At 35.3% G+C, this 23,902-nt stretch overlaps 2 protein-coding genes across 2 annotated transcripts in view; both read right to left on the minus strand.

Moving 5' to 3' along the window:
* The window catches only part of LOC128233019 (ras-like protein family member 10B), a 30,081-nt gene extending 18,499 nt beyond the window's left edge, over positions 1-11,582 (minus strand). The window contains exon 1 of the mRNA XM_052946871.1: positions 10,894-11,582. The gene's annotated coding sequence lies outside the window, so the exon portion shown is untranslated. The remainder of the gene's footprint in view (positions 1-10,893) is intronic.
* A 9,468-nt stretch (positions 11,583-21,050) lies between these two features.
* On the minus strand, positions 21,051-22,807 carry LOC128232656 (uncharacterized). Its single transcript, XM_052946344.1, has 3 exons — positions 22,635-22,807; positions 21,392-22,336; positions 21,051-21,228 (listed from the first exon to the last, which is right to left on the minus strand). Exons 2-3 carry the CDS (start codon positions 22,283-22,285, stop codon positions 21,163-21,165), a joined length of 960 nt encoding a protein of 319 aa, XP_052802304.1. The 5' UTR covers positions 22,286-22,336; positions 22,635-22,807; the 3' UTR covers positions 21,051-21,162.
* Positions 22,808-23,902: the final 1,095 nt, after the last annotated feature.

Here is a 23,902-nt window from a genome sequence, read left to right on the forward strand (position 1 = left end):
CTTACTTCACAGACTGAATTCCCTTTCTATGCCGCTAGGCCGCTTACTTCACAGACTCATTTCCCTTTCTATGCCTCTAGGCCGTTTACTTCACAGACTCATTTCCCTTTCTTTGCCTCTAGGCCGCTTACTTCACAGACTCAATTCCCTTTCTATGCCTCTAGGCCGCTTACTTCACAGACTCAATTCCCTTTCTATGCCGCTAGGCCACTTACTTCACAGACCCAATTCCTTTATACACCGTTAAGCCGCTTACTTCACAGACCCAATTCCCTTTTATAGACCGTTACGCCGCTTACTTCACAGACCCGATTCCTTTTCTAGACCTTTAAGCCGCTTTCTTCACAGACCCTATTCCTTTTCTAGGCCGTAAGGCCGCTTACTTTACAGACCCAATTCCTTTTCTGGACCGTTATGCCGCTTACTTCACAGACCCAATTCCTTTTTCTAGACCATTAAGCCGCTTACTTCACAGACCCAATTTCTTTTCTAGGCCGCTTACTCCACAGACCCAATTCCTTTTCTTGGCCGCTAGGCCGCTTACTTCTCAGACCCAATTCTTTTTTATAGACCGTTAAGCCGCTTACTTCACAGACTCAATACCTTTTCTAGGCCGTTAAGCCGCTAACTTCACAGACCCAGTTCTTTTTCTACACCGTTAAGCCACTAACTTCACAGACCCAATTCCTTTTCTACACCGTTAAGCCGCTAACTTCACAGACCCAGTTCTTTTTCTACACCGTTAAGCCACTAACTTCACAGACCCAATTCCTTTTCAAGACCGTTAAGCCGCTTTCTTCACAGACCCAATTCCTTTTCCCGTTCAGATACAAACACATCGATTGATAAGACTTACAATGTGATATCTACTTAGATTGAAGTCATCAAAATCGATTAAAGCTAGCACCGATTAACTATAATACTTTTTGCTACTGAAATAGCTTATCTCATTTGACAAACCATGTTTAAAATGATAACATATGCTTTAAGTTCACGAATTATAATATCAATATTATTTATAAGATATAAATACCATATGTTTAGAATGCTCACATATGTTTCAAGTGCGCGTTTTAATAAAATACATCCTTTTAAAAACATAAAATGAGCATTGTCTTGAACCAGAGTTCAGCAATGGAAGCTGTTGAGGTATCCACTGTTGAATTTTGATGTCTGGTGACACCTTAATAGATTTGGTATTATTGAAAAGGGTTTGATGTGTTCAGAAAGAATATATAAAAATGTATATAAACCATTTGCTTTTAATTTAAATTTAAAAGAATGTTCAAACACAAGTACCTTATAAAAGAACAATATAATAGTCATATGCTTTTCACATTTGACAAACCATTGTGTCATATGTTTAAAATGCTCACATATGTTTAAGTGCTTGTAAAATAAATCTTCTTAATAACAAAAAATGAACAGTGTCTTGAGAACCAGAGTTCAGCAATAGAAGCTGTTGAGGTATCCACTGTTGAATTGGTGACACCTTCGTATATTCAGTATTATTGAAGTGTTTGATGTGTTTAGAAAGAAAATGTGATATATATAATTTATTATAGAAAAACATTTGATTTTTTTAAAAAGAAATTGTTTTACAAATTTGAAAGTATGTTCAAACACAAGAACATATAAACCTCCTTCCTCAAGGTAGAAGCCGCGAGGTACAACCATCAACTTAACCTTTGCTCCATTAAACCGGACAAACTAGATAAGGAGTGTATTCCTGTGCAAATTTACAAGAACAAGGCAAGAGCTCCAAAGTAACAATTACCACTAGGAGTATATTGCGAGATTGCGACGAAGTCGACAAATCGCAATATCCTTATTCTAATTTCTAGATTTCTCGGATTAAAACTACACATTAATTGTATAATAGTTTGAAAACACTTTCATGGCATTTTGAATAAATGCCCTTTTTCATTCAATCCATGTGTTTTCATTTTTCCCTTCGTCCTTGGGCTAATTTCTTCGTTCAGACCTATCTTTGGTCAATTGAAAATTGCAAATGGATAGATGGATAGATACTAACAATACCCCCCCCCCCACACACACACACCATTCACTAGGGGTTTAAGATTTGTTGGAAACGAATGCATTCATTTATAGATCATAAATATACACGTATTAAGTATTATTATCTAGCAATTAAGTCAATAACATCGACATAGGAGCAGAAATTCATAACAACGGTAACTATGGAAATGCTAGTACTTTATTTTGATGTTGTCACTTAAATAATTACAAAATAACACTATTCAGAACATCGCTGTTCGCATCAATAGAAGTAAACATGAGACATAAATTCGAACAACAACGTAGTTATCTGGTATATGAAAGGTTGAATGATGAATTGCTTGCCATGGTTTCACATTTCCGTTAATCGTTATGTGTTATCTCTTTAAAGCAATGGTATTTGTAAACGTCTATGGTTGATATATTATAATGTTAAACTTTGTATATAGATGTATTTTATATGGTGTACGACGTGTGCGCATAAAAATAAATCATGAAGCTATGAAACTATGTACAAATTAGTTCCTTTTCCTTTTGAGATAAAACGTATCGATTGTTATAACGTCCAACGCTATATCTACTAAGATAGAAAACGTCAGCAAAGTCAAATAAAGTTCGCACCGGCTTATTACAAATGTATATGTTATTTTTATGTAATTCACACTCTGCGGCGGATCAATGTGATATCATTAAACAATGATACAAATTCTATATATAAAAGTTAAATGCTTTAAATGGAATGACGTCTGTAAGCGATATAGAAGAAGAAGAAATGTTATTCAAAAGCAACATACAACACACTACATATTTGAAATAGGCCAATATACGTTTTAGCCAAATGCATTTCTCAACCGTTTTTAGGCTTATAATATTTAAGATCTACTTCGCATGAAGTCTATCTGTTTGGCAATTGATATATTTATGCAGAGCGTGTCCTCACCGCCCATGCAAAATAGTTAGCAAACCTTAAAAAAATTGAAATCACTTGGAGTGCTTATGTGCAACTCTTGATTCCATGCAACATTACCCAATTGGTTTGTATTTTGATCCTAGACTAAGTCATATATGATCATTTGAACGAGATCATTAAACATTCGTTTCATGACTAGCCAAAATGATTTCTGTCTTAAAAATTGCATGTGGTATTCATTTCATTTTACAAAAAGCAAACAACCTTAATAACCATTTAATGCAGTAAAGAACGATGTTTTTAACCATTTAAATAATTTCATAAACAAAGAGCAAACAAGAAGAAGTCTAAACCTTGACCTAGGTAGAGACCTTAAACCAACAATCAACCTATCTTTAGCTCCATTAAACCGGAAATACTCGATGAGGAGTTTAATCATACTAAACTTGAAACTTGAAACTTGTTTATTTGCTTAAACGCCTATTTCTACATATAAATACATATTCAATGGTATTGTCAATAATGAATTATAAGATAATAAAAGGAATACAGCAATACAGACACAAGATTAAATAACCAGTAATCCGGACAGTCTTACTTAGAACTACACATATGCGGCCTTACTCATCAAACTTTCTTGAAAACCTTGTTTCGTGTGCAACTCATTGACTGACATTTTTTTTAATCTGCAAGAAGTAACATATTTTCTAAAAAGTAAATGATTTTCCGTAACAACAGATTATACTTGATCTACTCCGATGAAATGAAGTAATGAAATAACCACCAATTGCATTCCCATCTTGTCATGTCAGATAGTCAAATTACCGCAAAAAGGCATCTTTTTTGTCTTTTCCAACTCTCCGATGTAACGAAGGTTTTTACACAGAGGCCAGCTGTGTCTGATTGATGGATTCGAACAATGTCGTTGTACATTAACAATTTTTTTATGTAACTATAGCTTGAAATTTTTCATCAGTATGTTTTGTTTGATTGCCTCGTTTCTGTACCAGTGTATTTTGTTTGAATGTATATTTACTATATGAATATACTATATTTTTGGGTTTCCCTTTTCAATAGCAACATGTTTTGGTAGGTTGACCCTTTACTGTAATAATTTGCTTTGTTTGATTGTACCTTTCCTGTAGCAATATGTGTTTTTGTTATGTAGCTACAGGTTTTGTTCGATTGTACCTTTCCTGTAGCAATATGTTTTGTTTGGTTCTCCCTTTTATGTAATAATATATTTTGTTTGGTTGTACCTTTAGTCGTTATATGTTTTGTTTGATTGTACATTTCCTGTGGCAATACATTTTGTTTGATTATACCTTTCCTGTAGCAATATGTTTTGTTGGATTGTACCCTTCCTGTAGTAATATGTTTTGTTTGTTTTTCCCTTTTCTGTAATAATATGTTTTGTTTGGTTGTACCTTTACTAGTAATATGTTCTGTTTGGTTGTCCCTTTTCTGTAATAAAATGTTTTGTTTGATTGTCTTTTTTATGTAACAATATTTGTTGAGTGATTGTCCCTTTCCTCTAGCAATATGCTTTTAGTAACGTCAGTCTGGATAAATTATGTCTTTGTACATGTATTTTTAACAACCAATACTGTAAAGATGTACTAAATGACAGCTAATTTCTCGAAAACAACGTGTGTATCTTTGTCCTAATTGATGCAATACCCCTTATTTGTATTGATAAAGTGTGTTTTAATGTCAACTCTATAATAAAGACGTTACGAAACACTATTTATTTCTACCCGTATTTCGCAGTCGTCATTTTCTCGTGAGGCACGTTTTAATTGTCAAAGGATTATTGCATGTTTAAGTGTTGTTGCCGCAGACAGGGCATGTTCAATAATGTGCGAACGATCCGTTTAAGGTCACAACTTTGATGTCCTGTAAACTTGTACGCCTTAACTGCATTTCTGCTGTAAAAAGTTGATAATGAACACTTAGTAGCCAATGACTATTTATAACCTACAAATATAAATCACTCAACAAATCCACCAAGCAAACAAAAAGGGTTTTCAATTTGCAAATTGTGAAAATAACATGTTCAAGTTGCACTGTTTTCGAAAATAGTATAATATATTCTGACATACCCTTGTCAATGATTATTTTCTGTGAACGAAACTCTTCTCAACCTCTGTGTTTATAAATAGAAGTACCAGAAACAGAACCCAACACAGTTATCTAGTGAATGGAAGGTGGAAATGATTAGCTGACTTTTACATTTTTATAAGAGTTTGTTTACCTGTAAATTGACCACACTCTCGCGCAACATCGTGCCAACAAGAGTGATTAATATAAGTTGCAATTGCTTGTTTCACAATCATTGTAAAATTAAATAAGTTTAAACTAAACTAAACTAAATTGTTGCCATTCTTCAAATAAAAAAGTAATTAATTTATTGTGCAGAAAAAAGACATCAATCATTCTTCGCCAACGTTTATTTTAGAACCTTTGACCGCAAAAGCTTTTCCACTAATCACATCAATGTCATTTAGGATAACCACTTGGATATGCTTCATTCTTTCAGCCTGCATTTTATCCGCAGCTAATGCAGTTATGCTTGCATTATGTGACAGGTATTGGTTAATGCGCGCCAATGATCTTACAAGGGTTACACGCAAGACAGACCCAAGTCACCTAATTAACTTTGAATAGGCCACGTTTCCAAGATATTTACAATTATATTTGGTAATACATACATACAATTATAAAGTATTATTAAATCAATAACATCGACATAGCAGCTGAAAATGATAAAAAAAAACGGTAACGATAACATCTGCTAGTACTTTATTTCGATGCTGCCCCTCAATTATGACAACGTAAGATAAAACGTAATATATATATATATATATATATATATATATATATATATATATATATATATATATATATATATATATATATATATATATATAATTATATATATATATATATATATATATATATATATATATATATATATATTGAAAAAAGAAAATCGGATTTTTTTTCTGCGCACATGAAATGATGTAAAACCTGTTGCATGTTCCTTTGCAACATAAGGATGCAGTTTTAAAAATTGTTTTCAAAACGGCAGCCTCAATTGAGCTGAGATCATACAAAAAATTAATTCTCAATTTAAACATACCATCTGCATTTAAACGATTTTGTTGGTAATAACTTACTACTCATCTGTAAGCGATGTAACTGCATCAGCATCAGGTGAAGCAAAATATCACACTATTTTTAACTTTAAAGAATGCATTACTGAATATAAAATAATTTTTATTATTTACATTTCCTAATATTCCGTTTAAAAATAATTAAGTCAGTAAAATTTGCTACAGTTTGCTTTTTCTGTTGAGAAGAAGTAGTTCCCAGCAATGAGGAGACACAGGCATATTCATTGTAAGACCATTATGTGGAAATAGTGTTGCAAATATGAAAACTCTTGCAGTCAGGATGTGCTTCAAAAAACATCAATAAAAAGTGACCCTAAAACTGAACGTTTGTAATAATATTGACATTGTTTTAAGGTGGAAGTGTATAAAATGCTTATATCATGATTACATTAATTTAAATTTGAAATTGGTAGGAGAGAACATTGGACTGTAAAGCCAAACATACTGGGTGTGTGTATGAAAAAGTGAGCATTTGAACATATCGTTATTTAGTATAATATTGAGGCATTGCAGACATTGTGTTGCATAGAAATCAAAACATACATAAGCATTTCAAATGTCATTCATATGTATCTATGTACATGTCTGTCCTGTTTGTTGATATTTTGGTTTTGGGTTTCGCCACAAATGTTATGAATAATACATGTATTGTAAAAAAATTAGTAACTTACAAGTCTGAAATCCTTTTTTTTTCGCACCACCCGTCCAACATTTTTTCAAAAAAATTCCGTTAACCAATTAATAAAAAATGGCCTAACTGACGTTTATGCATTAGAAATAAACTATGAAGCTATGTAGAGAGAAGTTCCTTTTCTAGGTTGCTTACCTCATAGACCCAATTCCTTTTCCCGTTCAGATACAAACACGTCGAGTATTAAGAAGTACAACATATCTACTTAAATAGAAAATGTCATCCAAGTCGATTTAAGCTAGCACCGGTTAATTAGATAACATTTTTATGTATTAATCAAACTGTAAAGGATCAATGTATGTGAAACAATTTAAATATAATTCCAAATTGTATAAGAAAAAAGCTCAAATGCACGAAATTTTACCTCGCTGTGTTTGCCAAACAGAGCTAGCAAAATTCCCATCCAACTCAAGTCCTTTTTTGAATTGTTTGAGAAATGAAATATTTAAAAAAGAACAATTCAATATCACGATGCTTTTCTCATTTGTCAAACCATTGTACCACATGTTTAGAATACTCAGATATGTTTTAAGTGCACGAATTAATAAAATAATCCTTTTAATAACAAAAAATGAGCATTTTCTTGAGAACCAGAGTTCAGCAATGGAAGCTGTTGAGGTATCAACTGTTGAATTATGTTGTCTGGTGACACGTCAATATATTTAGTATGATTGAAAAGGATTTGATGTGTTCAGAAAGAATGTTAAAATATATAAAAAAAAGCATTTGCTTTTTTTAAATATATTTACAAATTTGAAAGAATGTGCAAACACTAGAAAATATAATCCTCCTTCCTCATCCTTTTCAGATTTGAGTTCTCCTTTTCATTAGCAATATGTGTTGTTTGAGTGCCCCTTTTCAGTAACAAAATGTTTTAGTCGAGTGCCCCTTTTCAGTAACAAAATGTTTTGTTCGAGTGCCCCTTTTCAGAAGCAATATGTTTTGTTCGAGTGCCCCTTTTCAGTAACAAAATGTTTTGTCGCGAGTGCCCCTTTTCAGTAACAAAATGTTTTGTTCGAGTGCCCCTTCTCAGTAGCAATATGTTTTGCTTGAGTGCCCCTTTTAAGTAACAAAATGTTTTGTTCGAGTGCCCCTTTTCAGTAACAAAATGTTTTGTTCGAGTGCCCCTTCTCAGTAGCAATATGTTTTGCTTGAGTGCCCCTTTTAAGTAACAAAATGTTTTGTTCGAGTGCCCCTTTTCAGTAACAAAATGTTTTCTTTGAATGTTCCTTTGCAAAAGCAATTTGTTGGTTTAAGTGCCCCTTTTCAGTAACAAAAGGTTTTGTTCGAGTGCCCCTTTTCAGTAACAAAATGTTTTGTTCGAGTGCCCCTTTTCAGTAGCAGTATGTTTTGCTTGAGTGCCCCTTTTCAGTAGCAAAATGTTTTCTTTGAATGTCCCTTTGCAGAAGCAATATGTTTTGTTTGAGTGCCCCTTTTCAATAACAAAATGTTTTGTTCGAGTGCCCCTTTTCAGTAGCAATATGCTTTGCTTGAGTGTCCCTTTTCAGTAACAAAATGTTTTGTTTGACTGCCCCTTTTCAGTAGCAATACGTTTTGTTTGAGTGCCCCTTTTCAGTAACAAAATGTTTTGTTCGAGTGCCCCTTTTTAGTAGCAATGCGTTTTGTTTGAGTGCCCCTTTTCAGTAACAATATGTTTTGTTTTAGTGCCCCTTTTCTGTAACAATATGGGCTCTTTGATTGCCCCTTTTCAGTAGTAATATGTTATGTTTGAGTACCCCTTTTCAGTAACAATATGTTTTCTTTGATTGCCCTTTTCAGTAGTAATATGTTTTGTTCGAGTGCCCCTTTTCAGTAGCAATACGTTTGGTTTAAGTGCCCCTCTTCAGTAACAATATTTTTTGTTTGAGTGCCCCTTTTCAGTAAAAATATGTTTTATTTTGAGTGCCCCTTTTCAGTAGCAATATGTATTGTTTGAGTACCCTTTTCAGTAACAATATGTTTTCTTTGATTGCCCCTTTTCAGTAGTAATATGTTTTGTTTGAGTGCCCCTTTTCAGTAACAATATGCTATTATTGTCGTTAATCTGGACAATTTATGTCCTTATGTTTTTGATAACAGCAGTTTGAGTTGTTAGCACAACAGAGACTTGGTAAGAAAGCTTGTATCTTGCCGCAATGTTGAGGTAAGTAAGTGCCAATGTCACTGCAGTAATACGCCCAATGGTATAGAACATAGACAATTTGGTTCCCGTATGTCTTCATAAAATTGAGTTTTATAAGTGAAATAACAACAGTGAAAATATCAAATTGTTATTTCATTGCAAAATAATGAGTTAAAATATTGACTTTGAGAACTACTTTTATAATCAATTGGAGTTACATCCTCTTGATAAAAATAGAGCACTTCACTTTGTACCAGAAAATGATGGCAAAAAACATATTTAAAATGTAAAGAAATGTTAATAAGTTTAAATAAAGATATATTTGGAAATTAACAACTTACCGTTTATTAGAAAAAAGGTTATCTTGATATTGAAGCTGAATGTTCGAACATTTGCTTTCATTACAAACAAAAAACAGAGGTGAACAACTGCTTGAACATGAATAGAATGTTATATCATCGTTCAAATTTAATGTATTTTGAACTGTTTGTCGTTGTGATACGTTATACGAACTTCCCGCCGGAAAATTCACACAACAATTTACAGATTTACTGATTTTTTGACCCCAACTACGCCTGAAATTTTGCGTGAGGAGCTTCGCCACTCGTGAAAATATGTTTTTTCTATGACACTCGTGAAATAAAATACCATCTTACACAGAACTAAACGAATATCCTCGTTATTTCATTGAACATAATAGATGTTACTGCGTTAAAACATCAAAATATATGTCACCCGTGATGAAAGAAAAAGTCATTTCCATTTATATTTGTATAGTTGTGCAACTTGTGCACAGTTTGCTTTACGTGATCACTCGCTTAAATCCTTATCGATTTACATCGAAGTTCACCATCTTTCCCTTTTATTATGCTAAAATGATATCAATTATTAATTTTAATTAACAGGCGTTTTGTATAAATAGTAACCTGTTTACAACTGCGTTGCAGATATGATTTCGCTTGAAGGCAAGAGTATAATTATATTTTCTGATACCACATATGACACGGCACGTTATATGAAGCAAATTTGTATTTTCAATTATATTTGACAAAATGACAAGATTCTTCATTTCTCTTTAGAACTGTTGCCGTAAGTTTATAAAATTAGTTTATGTTATGAAAAATATTTTGTTTGCATTGATTTTGATACCATTTGATCTCGAAAAGTCTGAATAGTAGAGATTTCTACCAGAGTAAAGAGGTATTTGCTCGGTGATGAACATAACATTTTCTACCTTTCAACTTTGATGAGTATGAGTTTAATTGTTTGAGAGCCAATATCCAATGTGTTTACTCTTATATTTTTGATTGCATAAGAAATGTTACAAAGGAGTGTTTGGGTAAATGAACATCACCCACTTTAGTGTAACCAAGTAGTACCCAACCTCAAATTTCAAAGTGTTTCACTAACCGTTGACAAGCGGTAATCACAACAATTGTCGATGAAGATATCATAATATGTGTGATGTGTCTGTGTTGGTTTTGTTCGTTGTTGTCTATCGTTTAGTGTCTGTTCGGCTACAGCCTTATGCATTCCAAGGGATTCGTGAAATAAATGGCTACTGGGCTTTACTCTTGTGTCTTTAGACAAATTATTCGTGAACTAAAGTGCTACTGTGCTTCAGTCTTTAAACAGGGTATTCTTGGAATAATTGGCTACGGGACTTCAGTTCTGTGCCTTCTAAACAAGGTATTCGTAAAAAATAACTAACTCCTGGGCTTCTCCCTGTAATTTCCATTGTATTACTTAACAAGAGTAAAAAAATACAAAAAATAACAGAACAAGTAGAACTTAAAATGTTTAACAACAATTTAAATGTAGTTTGAACTCAATTCAAGCTTTAATAGTGATTATACAATGGAAACTATTCGGACAGCAGCCATACATTTGACTTTGATCTTGTTTCACGCACAAAACTCAAAGCTGTCTTTAAATACGTTAAATACTGTAAGAAAGAGTATAAGAGCACACTTACCAGCTAGTTTTAGATCTGTATTGGCCTCAGATCAATGTCACCTTCCCCATCACTGACATTAAACCGTCCGCTTGTTAACGAGTTCTCCGAACCGCACTTCCGGTCAGTATAGTTAAGTCTTCATTACTGGAGAGCTAAATGTCCATGTGTGCGTGCTTATTTAAATTCCATTCCGACGGTGGCTTTATTCTTAACATTGTATTGATTCACGATTGGTTCCTAGCCTCAAAAGCTCTGTCGGTTGAAAGGAATCCGTAAGGAAAACGAAGCATGACATAAAAGAAGGGGGAAAACGTTAAATCGTGGGAACCAGACAATTTAGAGATCAATACTATAGGAAAATTCAGCAATGTTGCCATCTAACGCGTTTACGGAGAGAGACTTGTGGAAGGGAGGCAGAAAGGACAGGCGAAGTAACATTATGCGGGCCAATATGAACAAATTAGTTCCTAACTTGTTTTTAGAGCCGTCACGATAATGTAATTAGGACTAACCGGAAAAGACAAACATTCCAGAAAAGTCTTTGACAATTGCAAGTTTCTATGGAAACCTCCTTCCCGCGAGACGTTTTTAATCAACAAGCAATCTTTAATTAAAAGATAAGTCCCCTCAAACACAAGCTTAGGAAATCCGACTAATATGGTGCGAATTGAATTGGCAAGATAAAACTCAGGAAGAGGATATTCGGTGATTATTGCTTCGGCTCATCCAATATTGAGGCAGGGTACGTGTGAGTTCACACCATTCGCTTGGTAATGAAATTATAGAGCTTTTTTGCAGTCTGACGAATGAGATATACGTGCAATTTAAGAAGACAGCATTTTTTCTTGCATACTGTAAGACAGTTTTGAAGGCATTGGCATTTGAAATTCAAATACAATATATTTGACTTTCGTATAATGTAAATATCATTTAATGAACAGCGAAGAACTTCAAAATTTTAGCAATTTAGATTAATAATTTGCCTCGGGCTGGAATGTCCTTTGCCATTAAACAGGCAAGTTAAGGAAGCTCCTTGATGTCCTTTCGGTGTTATCAGTCTACTGCAGTGTCATGTTACACCCTCATTAGGCCTCACAGTGCCGGAGTTCTGTCGTATTTATCATCCGCCTTAATGCTACAAATAACGGCAATGGTTTCCGATTTCTTCATACAACAAAAAGTCCGAGTTCGATGTGCCGACGTGTGGCTAATGAACACGAGTGTACTCTTTGTAATGCGTATTCCGAAACAAGCCGTGCCATATTCTCTTACGTAATATGTAGGTGTTTATGGAGGCAACTACCATTACTATCAGGAAGGAATTCCGCCGTACCTTTGAAGTTCCACCCAGCACCTAATAAGAGCGATAAGTAGTTTAGTTGTATCATTCTACATAAATGGTTTGTCTTTTAGTTGTCATTACCCTAAGTTGGTGTTAGAACTTAGAATGCGTATTGGTTAGCCACTATGTCGTTAACGTTTCAGCAGGACCTTGGTTAAAAGTTAATAAGTTGGGCTTCTAGACTTGTCCCGGTAGTTTTCATTATTCTATTCAAACATGTTGCGTCATGTTTTTATGTGTTTTTTTTCCATGTCAGCCCATTCTTTATAACTATGAAAAGCAAGCGATAAATGAGAAGCATACACATGGTTAGCCACTATGTCGTTAACGTTTCAGCAGGACCTTGGTTAAAAGTTAATAAGTTGGGCTTCTAGACTTGTCCCGGTAGTTTTCATTATTCTATTCAAACATGTTGCGTCATGTTTTTATGTGGTTTTTTTTCATGTCAGCCCATTCTTTATAACTATGAAAAGCAAGCGATAAATGAGAAGCATACACCTAACGAGAATTAGAATACCACTTACATTTTAAGCCAATGAAATTGCACTTTTAATCATTAAGAATTTACTTCATGTCATCTATCCATTACTTAAGCCAATGAAATTGCATATAGGCAATCATTAAGTACTAGGCTTAATCATTAATAATTTCACCTTTCGCGGTCCGCCTACTGTCGCTCATCCGATACACAATCCCTGTGTCAGATTTTGCGTTGTCAATGTATCAGCTAATGAGGTTGTATCCTAAGTAACTTAGATGACCTGAAGTAATTTCGTAATGATAAAGAAAGGGCTCGTTCGCTACGCTCACTCCGCCCATTCACATTTATTAAGAATTTACTTAAGGTCATCTAACTATTACATACATTGAATTAATCTTATTATATGGCGTAAGAATGAAAACCTAGTACAATATACATATAGATGATCCAACGATACCTTAACTTCAATCCAGATTTCTGGTTGAACTTTGCGAGGTGATTATTCCATTCACAACACTGATAAACAACATTTTTGTATTATATGGTTTGTGGTTGTGTGGGCATCTTTTTTGGCTCTTATGCCTTTGGTTCCCTGTGTGCCATTAAACAAGATCACAGTAAAATACGTTCTCGTCTGTGTGTGAAGTTCTCGTTACACAACACTGTCAACACACATATATAACACATTCACACTGTATTCTCTTATCAGTAAACACATGGATATTCAAGGTAATATAAAAGATATATATTTAGGATATATTAAGTAGAGTTGTGACTGTTTGGTACCATCGCCATGTATATAACAAACCTACTTAGTAGTTTACAGCGGATTAAGTAATCCGTCGCTTCTCAAAATAGTGATAATTTGATATGATATTGTTTTTACTGAGATCTTAAAAATAATGGCACAAAGGCGTCTGAATTCTAAACCCATGAAGTGTAAACTGACTCTTTTAATAGAGTTATATTCCAAATGTCGAAAATGTTTTGGAAATAAAGCGATGTGTAAAATCTCCGTAAATATCAAATCATTATCGTTGTACTACTTGGAATGGCCTTAAATAGTTTATTTGCGTTCGGGTTTGATCCCATTTAAACTGCTTTTCTTTGTAAACAAATTGTCTTCTAGCGGTTAAGAGGATGATTTAAAGCCATTTGCTAATGGATTCTTCCGATCTGTTATACACCAACGGTACTCAAAGAGTACGCGTAGCAGATTTATTTTTAAAGTCGTCGTTTAAACAACACACATTTGAGCCCAGTTTTAGATTTGTGTCGCAACTGCATAAACGTCATCTTTTGATTGCTTTGTTGGTTATAAAAGTCGTTTTTGTAAATTTATTCATTGAAATAACGAAGCATGAAGAAAAAGCTTTAAACGATTTCCATTTTAATAAAACATTATGTTTCTCTTTGCTGTGTATTTGGATTAAAATTTCAACGTATTCATCCATTTGCAATTCAAACTGCAAATTTGACATAATCATGCGTGCTTTCGCAGTGTAACTTTTAAAGGATACACCCCAAACACTTTCAAAAAAGATTTTCTTTTAATTCCCAATCCATAGCTGTTCCTTAATTAGCACGTATAGATGTTTGAAGAATAAACAATTTCACTTATATCATAGATTGGATGTTATTTTCAATCGTTTTATAGTGTCATGAATTGCTGTTTTATGCTTTGTACAGTGTTGTCGCAACAATTTCCCATTCACTTGTTATCTATCATACAATAATTTGCAACCTTTTGAATATTTGTTACTCCAATATTTAATAATGATCCTAAGAAGATATTCCTTAAGTCTGGAAGCTAACCTAGGAAAATGTCAAAACATAAATAAAATGTGCAACTCTGTGTTACGATGTTATCAAATATCTAATCTTTAAAACTAAAGACATACTCTTAACACTCTTACATAACTGCTACATCCAAGATGACGTCCAAAATGACCGCCATTTAAGGAAATCATCGATTGATATTAAAGCTATTTCTATTTTACTTCAAATCCACACAGGAAAATGTTCTAATTAATAATTGAAAGTTAAAAACGCATTTCAAAAGTAGTAATTTATGTTTACCAAATGTTAAAAGTATTGACTGTGTATTTAATGAAACGGTGCGTTACCAGAACTATAATTCCGATCAAAGATGTTACTATTACAACTCTTGTGTGGTGTGTTGACCTTAATAATATGTTGTTGTTTTCAATTAACTGAAGAAAACAGAACAGAATGTACATTTAACATAAGTATATATGGCTCATCGTTATAAACACAAAACAAATAGATTATATTCTGAAATAAAATACGAATAATTTTGCAATATATATTATTTACAAATATTTTACACAATATCATAAATGCTATAGATAGTTTTAACAATAACATACAGATATGTGAGACTGGGCAGACTTGTTAAAAACTTTGTTCAACACCATCGTGTTCAACATTGAAATATTATTTCTAGAATACACTTACACGCGGTATTTCAAACATTGTTTGCATTGTTTGAAACAACTGTTTCAGCAGTATTAAGGTATCAAAATGTATGAATCCATCAAAACGTAGTTCGCCTTTAAAAGTGAACAACGATGAAGCATTGTTGTTTACTTTAACAAAGTTATGAACAATATGAGAATGTTGTCTATAAGGACTTCTGCATTGACTCCATTTGACAAAATAAATGTGGAAAAAACGAGACAATCATCACCTTTTCTTCACTTGTTCTTTATTTATTCGGTGATGTACAGGCTCCACCAGAATGCAAGACTTAAATGTTTATATCACGTCAAAAATGAAGCAACGCCATTGCAGGTTCAGGACTGGTGACGCGGTGACCCATATTTTTCCATATTTGGTTACCGAATTTATATCGTACCAAAAACGTCTATTTTCCGATTCCGATGAATATTCCGATAAATAAATGAAACATTTAAACATGTTAACAGGTTGTCGACGTGATATTTACGTTACAGGTTAAGTAGGAGACCCACTATGGGATGTACGGAGCGCAGGAAACCATTTTCGGTATGGTTTCCTTTGCCCCGACTATATCCCATATCGGGTCACCTACTAACCCCGTAACTTATAATATCAAATACAAGACGCTTTTTACGTTAAATCCAGACCGACACCCTCTGTTTACTACGAGCTTCCACTCCCTTGCTTTCGCGCCCTCTCAGTCCCCCGCTCCCGCTCCAGCAAATTTGCAATTATCTCATAATTATCTTGTACATATTTATTACACTTTACGGGGAAAAAATCGACATTCATTTGACTTAAAGATCCAATCTATATTTGTGAGCAGCTTGGTTTTCACTAAAGTCGATTCAATGAGAACAGAAGAGAGACTCAGAATTCCCAATCGTTCTGGTTACTTCTCAATTATGTAGAATTTAACTATTGTTAGCATTTAACTTTATTGTATTTGAATTCCTATAGCTTATAAGAGTTTCTTTTGTTGTTTAAAAGTTTCAATGCTCATTATAAATGTATAAGTATCTGAAATGAATACTGGTCAAACCAAAATACAAGTCAGCAGTAATTTTGAAATGCCGTTATTTAAGGATTGCTGGTCATGATGATGATGATTTTTGTCTTAGAATGCCTCAGGCATAACAAATCCAATAGCGGATCCACCATCGTGTTTGTCCGACATTGCTATGACAGTCTGGTTTAAACATAGTTCATTCGACACATATATCGGACATCAGATTACGACAATATGTGTTATACAATCAAATACATGTACGTTTAAACGGATTAAAACGAAGGCTAAACTTATAACGTCTCTGTCCGTAGACAACAATACAATGACAACGGCAGGGACAAACTCTGTGGTAAAATCAACAACAATATAAACCTTTTTTAAGGGGCACAAGACAAGGGCCCAAACGACAATGAACTAGAGATACAGACGACAATGAACTAGAGATACAAACGACAATGAACTACAGATACAAACGACAATGAACTAGAGATAAAACGACAATGAACTAGAGATACAAACGACAATGAACTACAGATACAAACGACAATGAACTACAGATACAAACGACAATGAACTAGAGATACAAACGACAATGAACTAGAGATACAAACGACAATGAACTACAGATACAAACGACAATGAACTAGAGACACAAACGACAATGAACTAGAGACACAAACGACAATGAACTAGAGACACAAACGACAATGAACTAGAGATACAAACGACAATGAACTAGAGATACAAACGACAATGAACTAGAGACACAAACGACAATGGATTACAGATACAAACGACAATGAACTACAGATACAAACGACAATGAACTAGAGATACAAACGGCAATGAACTAGAGATACAAACGACAATGAACTAGAGATACAAACGACAATGAACTAGAGACACAAACGACAATGAACTTGAGATACAAACGACAAAAAAATAGAGATACAAACGACAATGAATTAGAGATACAAACGACAATGAACTAGAGGTACAAACATAAACACCGCATTCACGCACACACACACATAACAAACAGACCACACACTCATACCATAGCTTTACCGCTAAAAGATGGGATCACCGCCTTGGAACGTTCAGTGAAACTGAAACCTCTTATGTTTAATGATGAAGAGAGATTAAATGTTATGTTAAATAAATGGAAACGCGTGTCAATCAATAAGACACGCTGTATTGTTTCTCTTCGGAAATACGATGACATGCTTGCGCGTTCCGTCTGAAGCACTTACGTGGCGAATCTTTTTCTAGACAAAGAATACACACATGAACGTATGCACATATGCCGCGCAGACCTCATCCAGGACTCAAACGATCCATTAGTATATCGGCGCAAGAGGTCTATATCTGATTCGATATTTTTGGCAGCTGCTCCAAACACCTTAAATGAATCGGAAATCGGACTCTCTGTAGGCGCGTTCAAGGCGTTAATATTCTCCCCATCTAGTTCTTGTTGATTTTCATCCCAGCGTAACTGAATAACTTCCTAGCACTGGGTTCCACATCCCAGAGTTGCTCTACGCACTAATATCAAGTGCCTCACAACCCATCGAGTTGCCAAATGCAGCCCACACCAGTGCCCAACATTTGCATGAGTTCTTTTATGCATCTTCACCCGGGACCAACCAAACTCACGAGGTTATCCATAGAAACAGGATCAGCATGTACTTTGTTAAACCCAAAGTTGTTAAATACACCTTAATGCACTACCCAACAAATTTCATGTCTGTTCTAGTAGGACAATCGGGTACTCAATAAGGAAACATTGCACTGTTCAAAATAGCCGTAGCATTGACCTTGTATCCAATATACCACCAAATCCAGGCATACCCAACCAACAAAACCATAGCTGTCCTATCAGCCGAATACAGTGCGTAAAAAGGGGAGGAGGTGATGCGCATCAATAGTGAAATGAACCATAGATTTACTATAGTCATAAATTAGCCAATTCTATTCAAATAAACCAGAGAAGGATGCTTCGACCACCAAATATATCCTTAATAAACTATCTATAGAATTTACAAAGCCCTGTCTATTGAGAAACACAATGGTATCGTTAGTGCTCAACAAATCTCAACGAGTTACCTTTCAGGGACTTCTCTTTGCCAAGCGTGTGCCTAATTGCGATAGTGAAAGTCCTTTTTAGGGTGACAGCATGTCTTAGAACCTAAACACAGGTATTTTATACATGCCATTTCAAAATTCCATTAGTTTTGTTTACATATAATGCACTTAGTGTAGTTCAATATAGATTCATAAGCCAAATACGATGACCATGATTATTATAAATAAATGCTCTTCACCTTTCGAATCCAGTTTTAAACATTTGATGTTTGACATAACTGTTAGCTTTGAATAATCATTTTTATAATATTTAGTGTATTTCTGTAGTTCATAGAAGTGGTAATATCACAAGTATTAGCCTGTTCAAATAAAGATAGCTTTACATGCACTTTCAACTGAATGAGGATTGTAAAGTAAATATAATTACCATAATCAAATATGGTTGAGTGGTGTATCATAAATTTGAATAAGTTCTTGCTTCTAATAAAATACCAGTCTGAGTTTAATACAAGCGTGAGATGAGATAAGTATAGGTAACATTCATTTCGTGTTAAGTATAACATACAAAACAAACAAACCCGATGTTTATACCAGTGGGTGGGGTAAATTTATTCCAGCGTTTTAACTAGACTTTGTTTAAACCTACGTAAAAGGGTATGTGTGTCCTTACAATGAATAAGCTTAAATATAATAATATGTTATGTCTTAAAAATAGTTTTATTAATATTAAAATGTAAAGAAGAAGAATGTTACTCAAAAGAAATATACAACACACTACATGTTTGAAATTTGCCAATATGACCCTTGATCAAATTAATGTAATACAATGGTTTAAATATAAATTTATGGCGGAGCATATTTATAAATAGGTTTTTCTATATCACAATGTTAACAACTAGACCTGTATAATTCAATATACTATTCGAAGACTACAGAAGCCCTGAAACGACATAAGCATGCATAAATTTTCAGTGATAATAATTATTTCTTTTTCGTTAAGCAGTAATTCGTAAAAAACGGAAAATATCAAAAATGTAATTTTATCTCTAAATGACACTTAAAATAAGGTCATTTTCAACTGTTGACCTTGAATTTGACCTTCGAAAATTGAGTGGTTGATAAATGTTGGGGCAAGTGCGCGGTTGATAAATGTTGAGGCAAGTGCGCGGTTGATAAATGTTGGGGCAAGTGCGTGGTTGATAAATGTTGAGGCAAGTGTGCGGTTGATAAATGTTGGGGCAAGTGCGTGGTTGATAAATGTTGAGGCAATTGCGCGGTTGATAAATGTTGGGGCAAGTGCGTGGTTGATAAATGTTGAGGCAGGTGCGCGGTGAATAAATGTTGAGGCAAGTGCACGGTTGATAAATGTTGAGGCAGGTGCGCGGTGGATAAATGTTGAGGCAGGTGCGTGGTTGATAAATGATGGGGCAAGTGTGTGGTTGATAAATGTTGAGGCAATTGCGCGGTTGATAAATGTTGAGGCAGGTGCGCGGTTGATAAATGTTGAGGCAGGTGCGCGGTTGATAAATGTTGAGGCAGGTGCGCGGTTGATAAGTGATGGGGCAAGTGTGTGGTTGATAAGTGTTGAGGCAATTGCGCGGTTGATAAATGTTGAGGCAGGTGCGCGGTTGATAAATGTTGAGGCAAGTGTGCTATTGATAAATGTTGAGGCAAGTGTGCGGTTGATAAATGTTAGGGCAAGTGTGCGGTTGATAAATGTTGGGGCAAGTGCGCGGTTGATAAATGTTGAGGCAAGTGCGCGGTTGATAAATGTTGGGGCAAGTGCGTGCTTGATAAATGTTGAGGCAATTGCGCGGTTGATAATTGTTGAGGCAAGTGTGTGGTTGATAAAATGTTGAGGCAAGTGCGCGGTTGTTAAATGTTGAGGCAAGTGTGCGGTTAATAAATGCTGAGGCAAGTGCGCGGGGGATAAATGTTGAGGCTGATGCGCGGTGGATAAATGTTGAGGCAAGTGCACGGTGGATAAATAATGGGGCAAGTGCGCGGTTGAAAATGTTGAGGCAGATGCGCGGTGGATAAATGTTGAGGCAAGTGCGCGATTGATAAATGTTGGGGCAGGTGCGCGGTTGATAAATGTTGAAGCAAGTGTGCGGTTGATTAATATTGAGGCAAGTGCGCGGTGGATAAATGTTGAGGCAAGTGTGCGGTTGATAAATTTTGAGGCAAGTGTGCGGTTGATAAATGTTGAGGCAGGTGCGCGGTTGATAAATGTTGAGGCAAGTGTGCGGTTGATAAATGTTAAAGCAATTGCGCGGTGGATAAATATTGAGGCAAGTGTGCGATTGTTAAATGTTGAGGCAAGTGTGCGGTTGATAAATGTTGAGGCAATTGTGCGATTGATAAATGTTGAGGCAAGTGTGCGGTTGATAAATGTTGAGGCCAGTGCGCGGTTGATAAATGTTGAGGCAAGTTTGCGGTTGATAAATGTTGGGGCAAGAGCGCGGTTGATAAATGTTGAGGCAAGTGTGCGGTTGATAAATGTTGAGGCAAGTGCGCGGTTGATAAATGTTGAGGCAAGTGTGCGGTTGATAATTGTTGAGTGCGCGGTTGCCCGTTATCCGGCTAAAGTACGAAGTTAGTTCTTGCTAAGCGTCATGGACTGTCCCAAGGGGGTAGCCCCGACATTTACCAATTGCGATAATTTGATTGGTGCGTAATGTTCGTTGCCCTGCAGTTTGGTGTTTGTTCGATCTTGACCCATGTGCTTCTTGGCTTGTCCCTGTAGTTTCAATTGTTTCATTGGGATAACAAACACGTTCTCTTGTCAAAATATTTTATTTGGACAATTATGAAATTTCTTAACTAGAATAGAATGCAAAAATGAAGTGTTTTGCCCAAGGAACAAATGTATTAAAACAACGCAAGCGGTCAGGTGGTGAACTGCAGGTTTGACAAACTGATGCACGTACTCTGCTTCTCCAGAACTTCTGTAAGCTGAAACATAGTAATATATACATTTTATTTTTAATTAAACATCCACAACAACAACAATAACAACAACAACAACCAAGTACATTGTATTTCTTTTGACAGATAGTTTACCTGGAATGTATTATATACACTTTGTGTTATGACGTATTTATTGTTCTCCAGTTACCTTGACTAGCAGTATTCTGTCACTGGGCGTCTCCTCCGTAATGGCCATGAGGCCGTTTGACACACTCATGGCGAGCGGGCTCTTCAGCTTGTAACGTTGGTCAACAACAACGTTCTCCACCGCACCCCGGGTCGACAGGCGGTACACGGTGTTTTGGTCATAGTGGGCCAGAAATATGGCGCCCGTGCTGTCCACGCTGACCCCGCTAGGTCGGCCCTGCGTCTCCAGTTTGAATCTCACTTCGCCACCAAGTGATGCGCATATGAGTGCGCAACTCCCTGGGTCACTAATGAGGATTTTCTCAGAGGATAAGCAAGTCACTGATGCAGGGTTTTTAAAAAGCTTGGAATTTTCGTTCTTACTTTTTATAGACTTGATAATCGTCCCATTGCTGTCCAAGAAGTCAACACAGGGATCCGCTATATCACAACAACTCACAACATATTTATCATCAAGAGCAGATATACACTGGTATTTCTTTTCAGTTTTTAAACTAAATGTAATTGAAATAGCATCGTCTAGTGAGCATACCGTGATTTGAGTTATTTCAGGCTCAGTTATTGCAACGTCGTGGGAGTTTGGCAAGTTACAGATACCACATGGGTCGGTCAAGAACACTTCTTCCAAAAACTTTCCGTCTATGTGAAATCTTTTAATGGTCTTGTTTTCATTATCACAAACGATCAGGTTATCTCCAATGAAGCAGACTCCGGTCAGGAGACAGGGGCTCTCTTCTGGGAGGCTAGCTTTGATCCAGGAATGGGTCCCGTGGATCCACGTCTGCCGGCCCTCCCCGGGGGACACCTGCCGAGAGGTGCCGTGCTGGGGTCTGACAACCGGTGCAGGAAGATCTGCTTGCTGGGCCGTCACCTGTTTCCGGTATTCAGCAGCCATATTCGGAGAGTCTCTCACTGGATTGAATTTCTACTGGCATGCATATTTTGTCTGTGATAACAAATTAAAGACATCAAGAGTGTCATTAGAAATCCATTGAAATGCAAGTTTCCCTGCAAAATGGATAACATGCAATAAATGGATTCTTTGAATCTTATTTTAGAAGATTTTAACTTGTTTTTATTGGATTTGAATAACTCTCGTCAGACATTAAATAAAATGAAGCCATATAATCAATGTTTAGTATTCTTTAAATGTCTTAAATGCATGTCAGCCAGTCGATTCATTAAAGTTAAACATTATATATTCCATTTAAAAAACAAGTCACGATAAAATACAAACGACTTGCCTTGGCTAGGTCAGAAACACGTAAAATCCATAACCAAAATGCACACACTTGGCAATACCGTAAATATTTGCAATGGTTCGTATCCCTTCTAGATTATTTAATAATAGTATGGTTGGACGTATGTAAACAGAGATCGTAGGAAGACCGAATCTATATTCATACCATTGACTTACTATCTAAAAATCGATACATCGAAGATCACTAAATCGCGCCTAGTCAATCGATCAATTAGAGTCATTAAGCCCATTGATCCAGGTGCGTCGGTGTAATTAATAAGTGAGTGCCAAACTGAAGATAAAGGCAAATAATGGCTCTATATTGAGAGCGCTTTGAAGTTAAAATTTCAGACGTACACTTTTCATTATCTTTGTATATTTGTTATTTATTTCATCAAAGATTTTAATTATTATAATTTTATATGAGTAATAAATAATTAAGATCGACCTTAGCAAGGTGCTGCATACAATGCGATAATGTAATGCTGTAATATCGGAAGCCCATGCTCAGAGTCCAATTGTATAAAAACAGATGAATTTAAACCGATTAAATGAAACATTTTTCATTCAGTTCTGTCAAAATGTAACCAACGGTGCATATTTAGACTTGTTTATGTACTACACTCGTGACTAAAATTCACCCTCTAAATAACAAAATCTGAAAAAGCGTAAAGAGCCAAATGAGATATTTCATATTCCATGGGGTCAAACGTAAATTATTTTTGCTGATTTTTAAGTGAGGGATATGTTCGATGCGGAACAAAATGGCGGATTCTTTGAGTATTTTGGTATGTTCAAAGGATTTTTTGACCTGGTAAGTAAGTTTATATTCATTTTATCGCAATATAAATACGCCTACCCGGAGGCCGGATGTGTAAGCTCCTCTCGGGTTTTTAACCTATGTTTCTAGATGCCTTAACAAAAAGGTTACTGAATGTATAAGGTTAACGGTTGTTTGTCAACAAAGTGAAATAGAAAATTGCGTGAAAATGTTTTTTGTCATACCGTTTTTGGACCCATTTAAGCTAAATTTTATCGAGTTTTTGCATCTAGTTCTTTACGACGTCTTAATTGTACACTCAGTAACATGGGTACTGTATGGACAATTTTGTGATGTATAAACGCGTTTCATGTTTGCCGTTGAAGTGCTATGCAGTTGTAAGGAGTCATCCTTGCTTACGGAGGATATGATTTTAATCAAGTGGATGTTTAATACATGTATATAATTGTATGTGATGTAAAATAGAGTAGTGGTCAGACGTGAAAAACATT

Source organism: Mya arenaria, chromosome 4 (assembly GCF_026914265.1).
Source record: "Mya arenaria isolate MELC-2E11 chromosome 4, ASM2691426v1".
NCBI classification, from domain to species: domain Eukaryota; kingdom Metazoa; phylum Mollusca; class Bivalvia; order Myida; family Myidae; genus Mya; species Mya arenaria.

What these genes read in the sequence shown, in the direction of transcription:
- LOC128232656 (XM_052946344.1), bottom strand. Translation starts at nt 22,285, where the DNA reads ATGGCTGCTGAATACCGGAAACAGGTGACGGCCCAGCAAGCAGATCTT. An exon ending in ACAGAATACTGCTAGTCAAG is followed by an intron (nt 21,229 to 21,391) that starts GTAACTGGAGAA and finishes ACTATGTTTCAG; the next exon opens with CTTACAGAAGTTCTGGAGAA.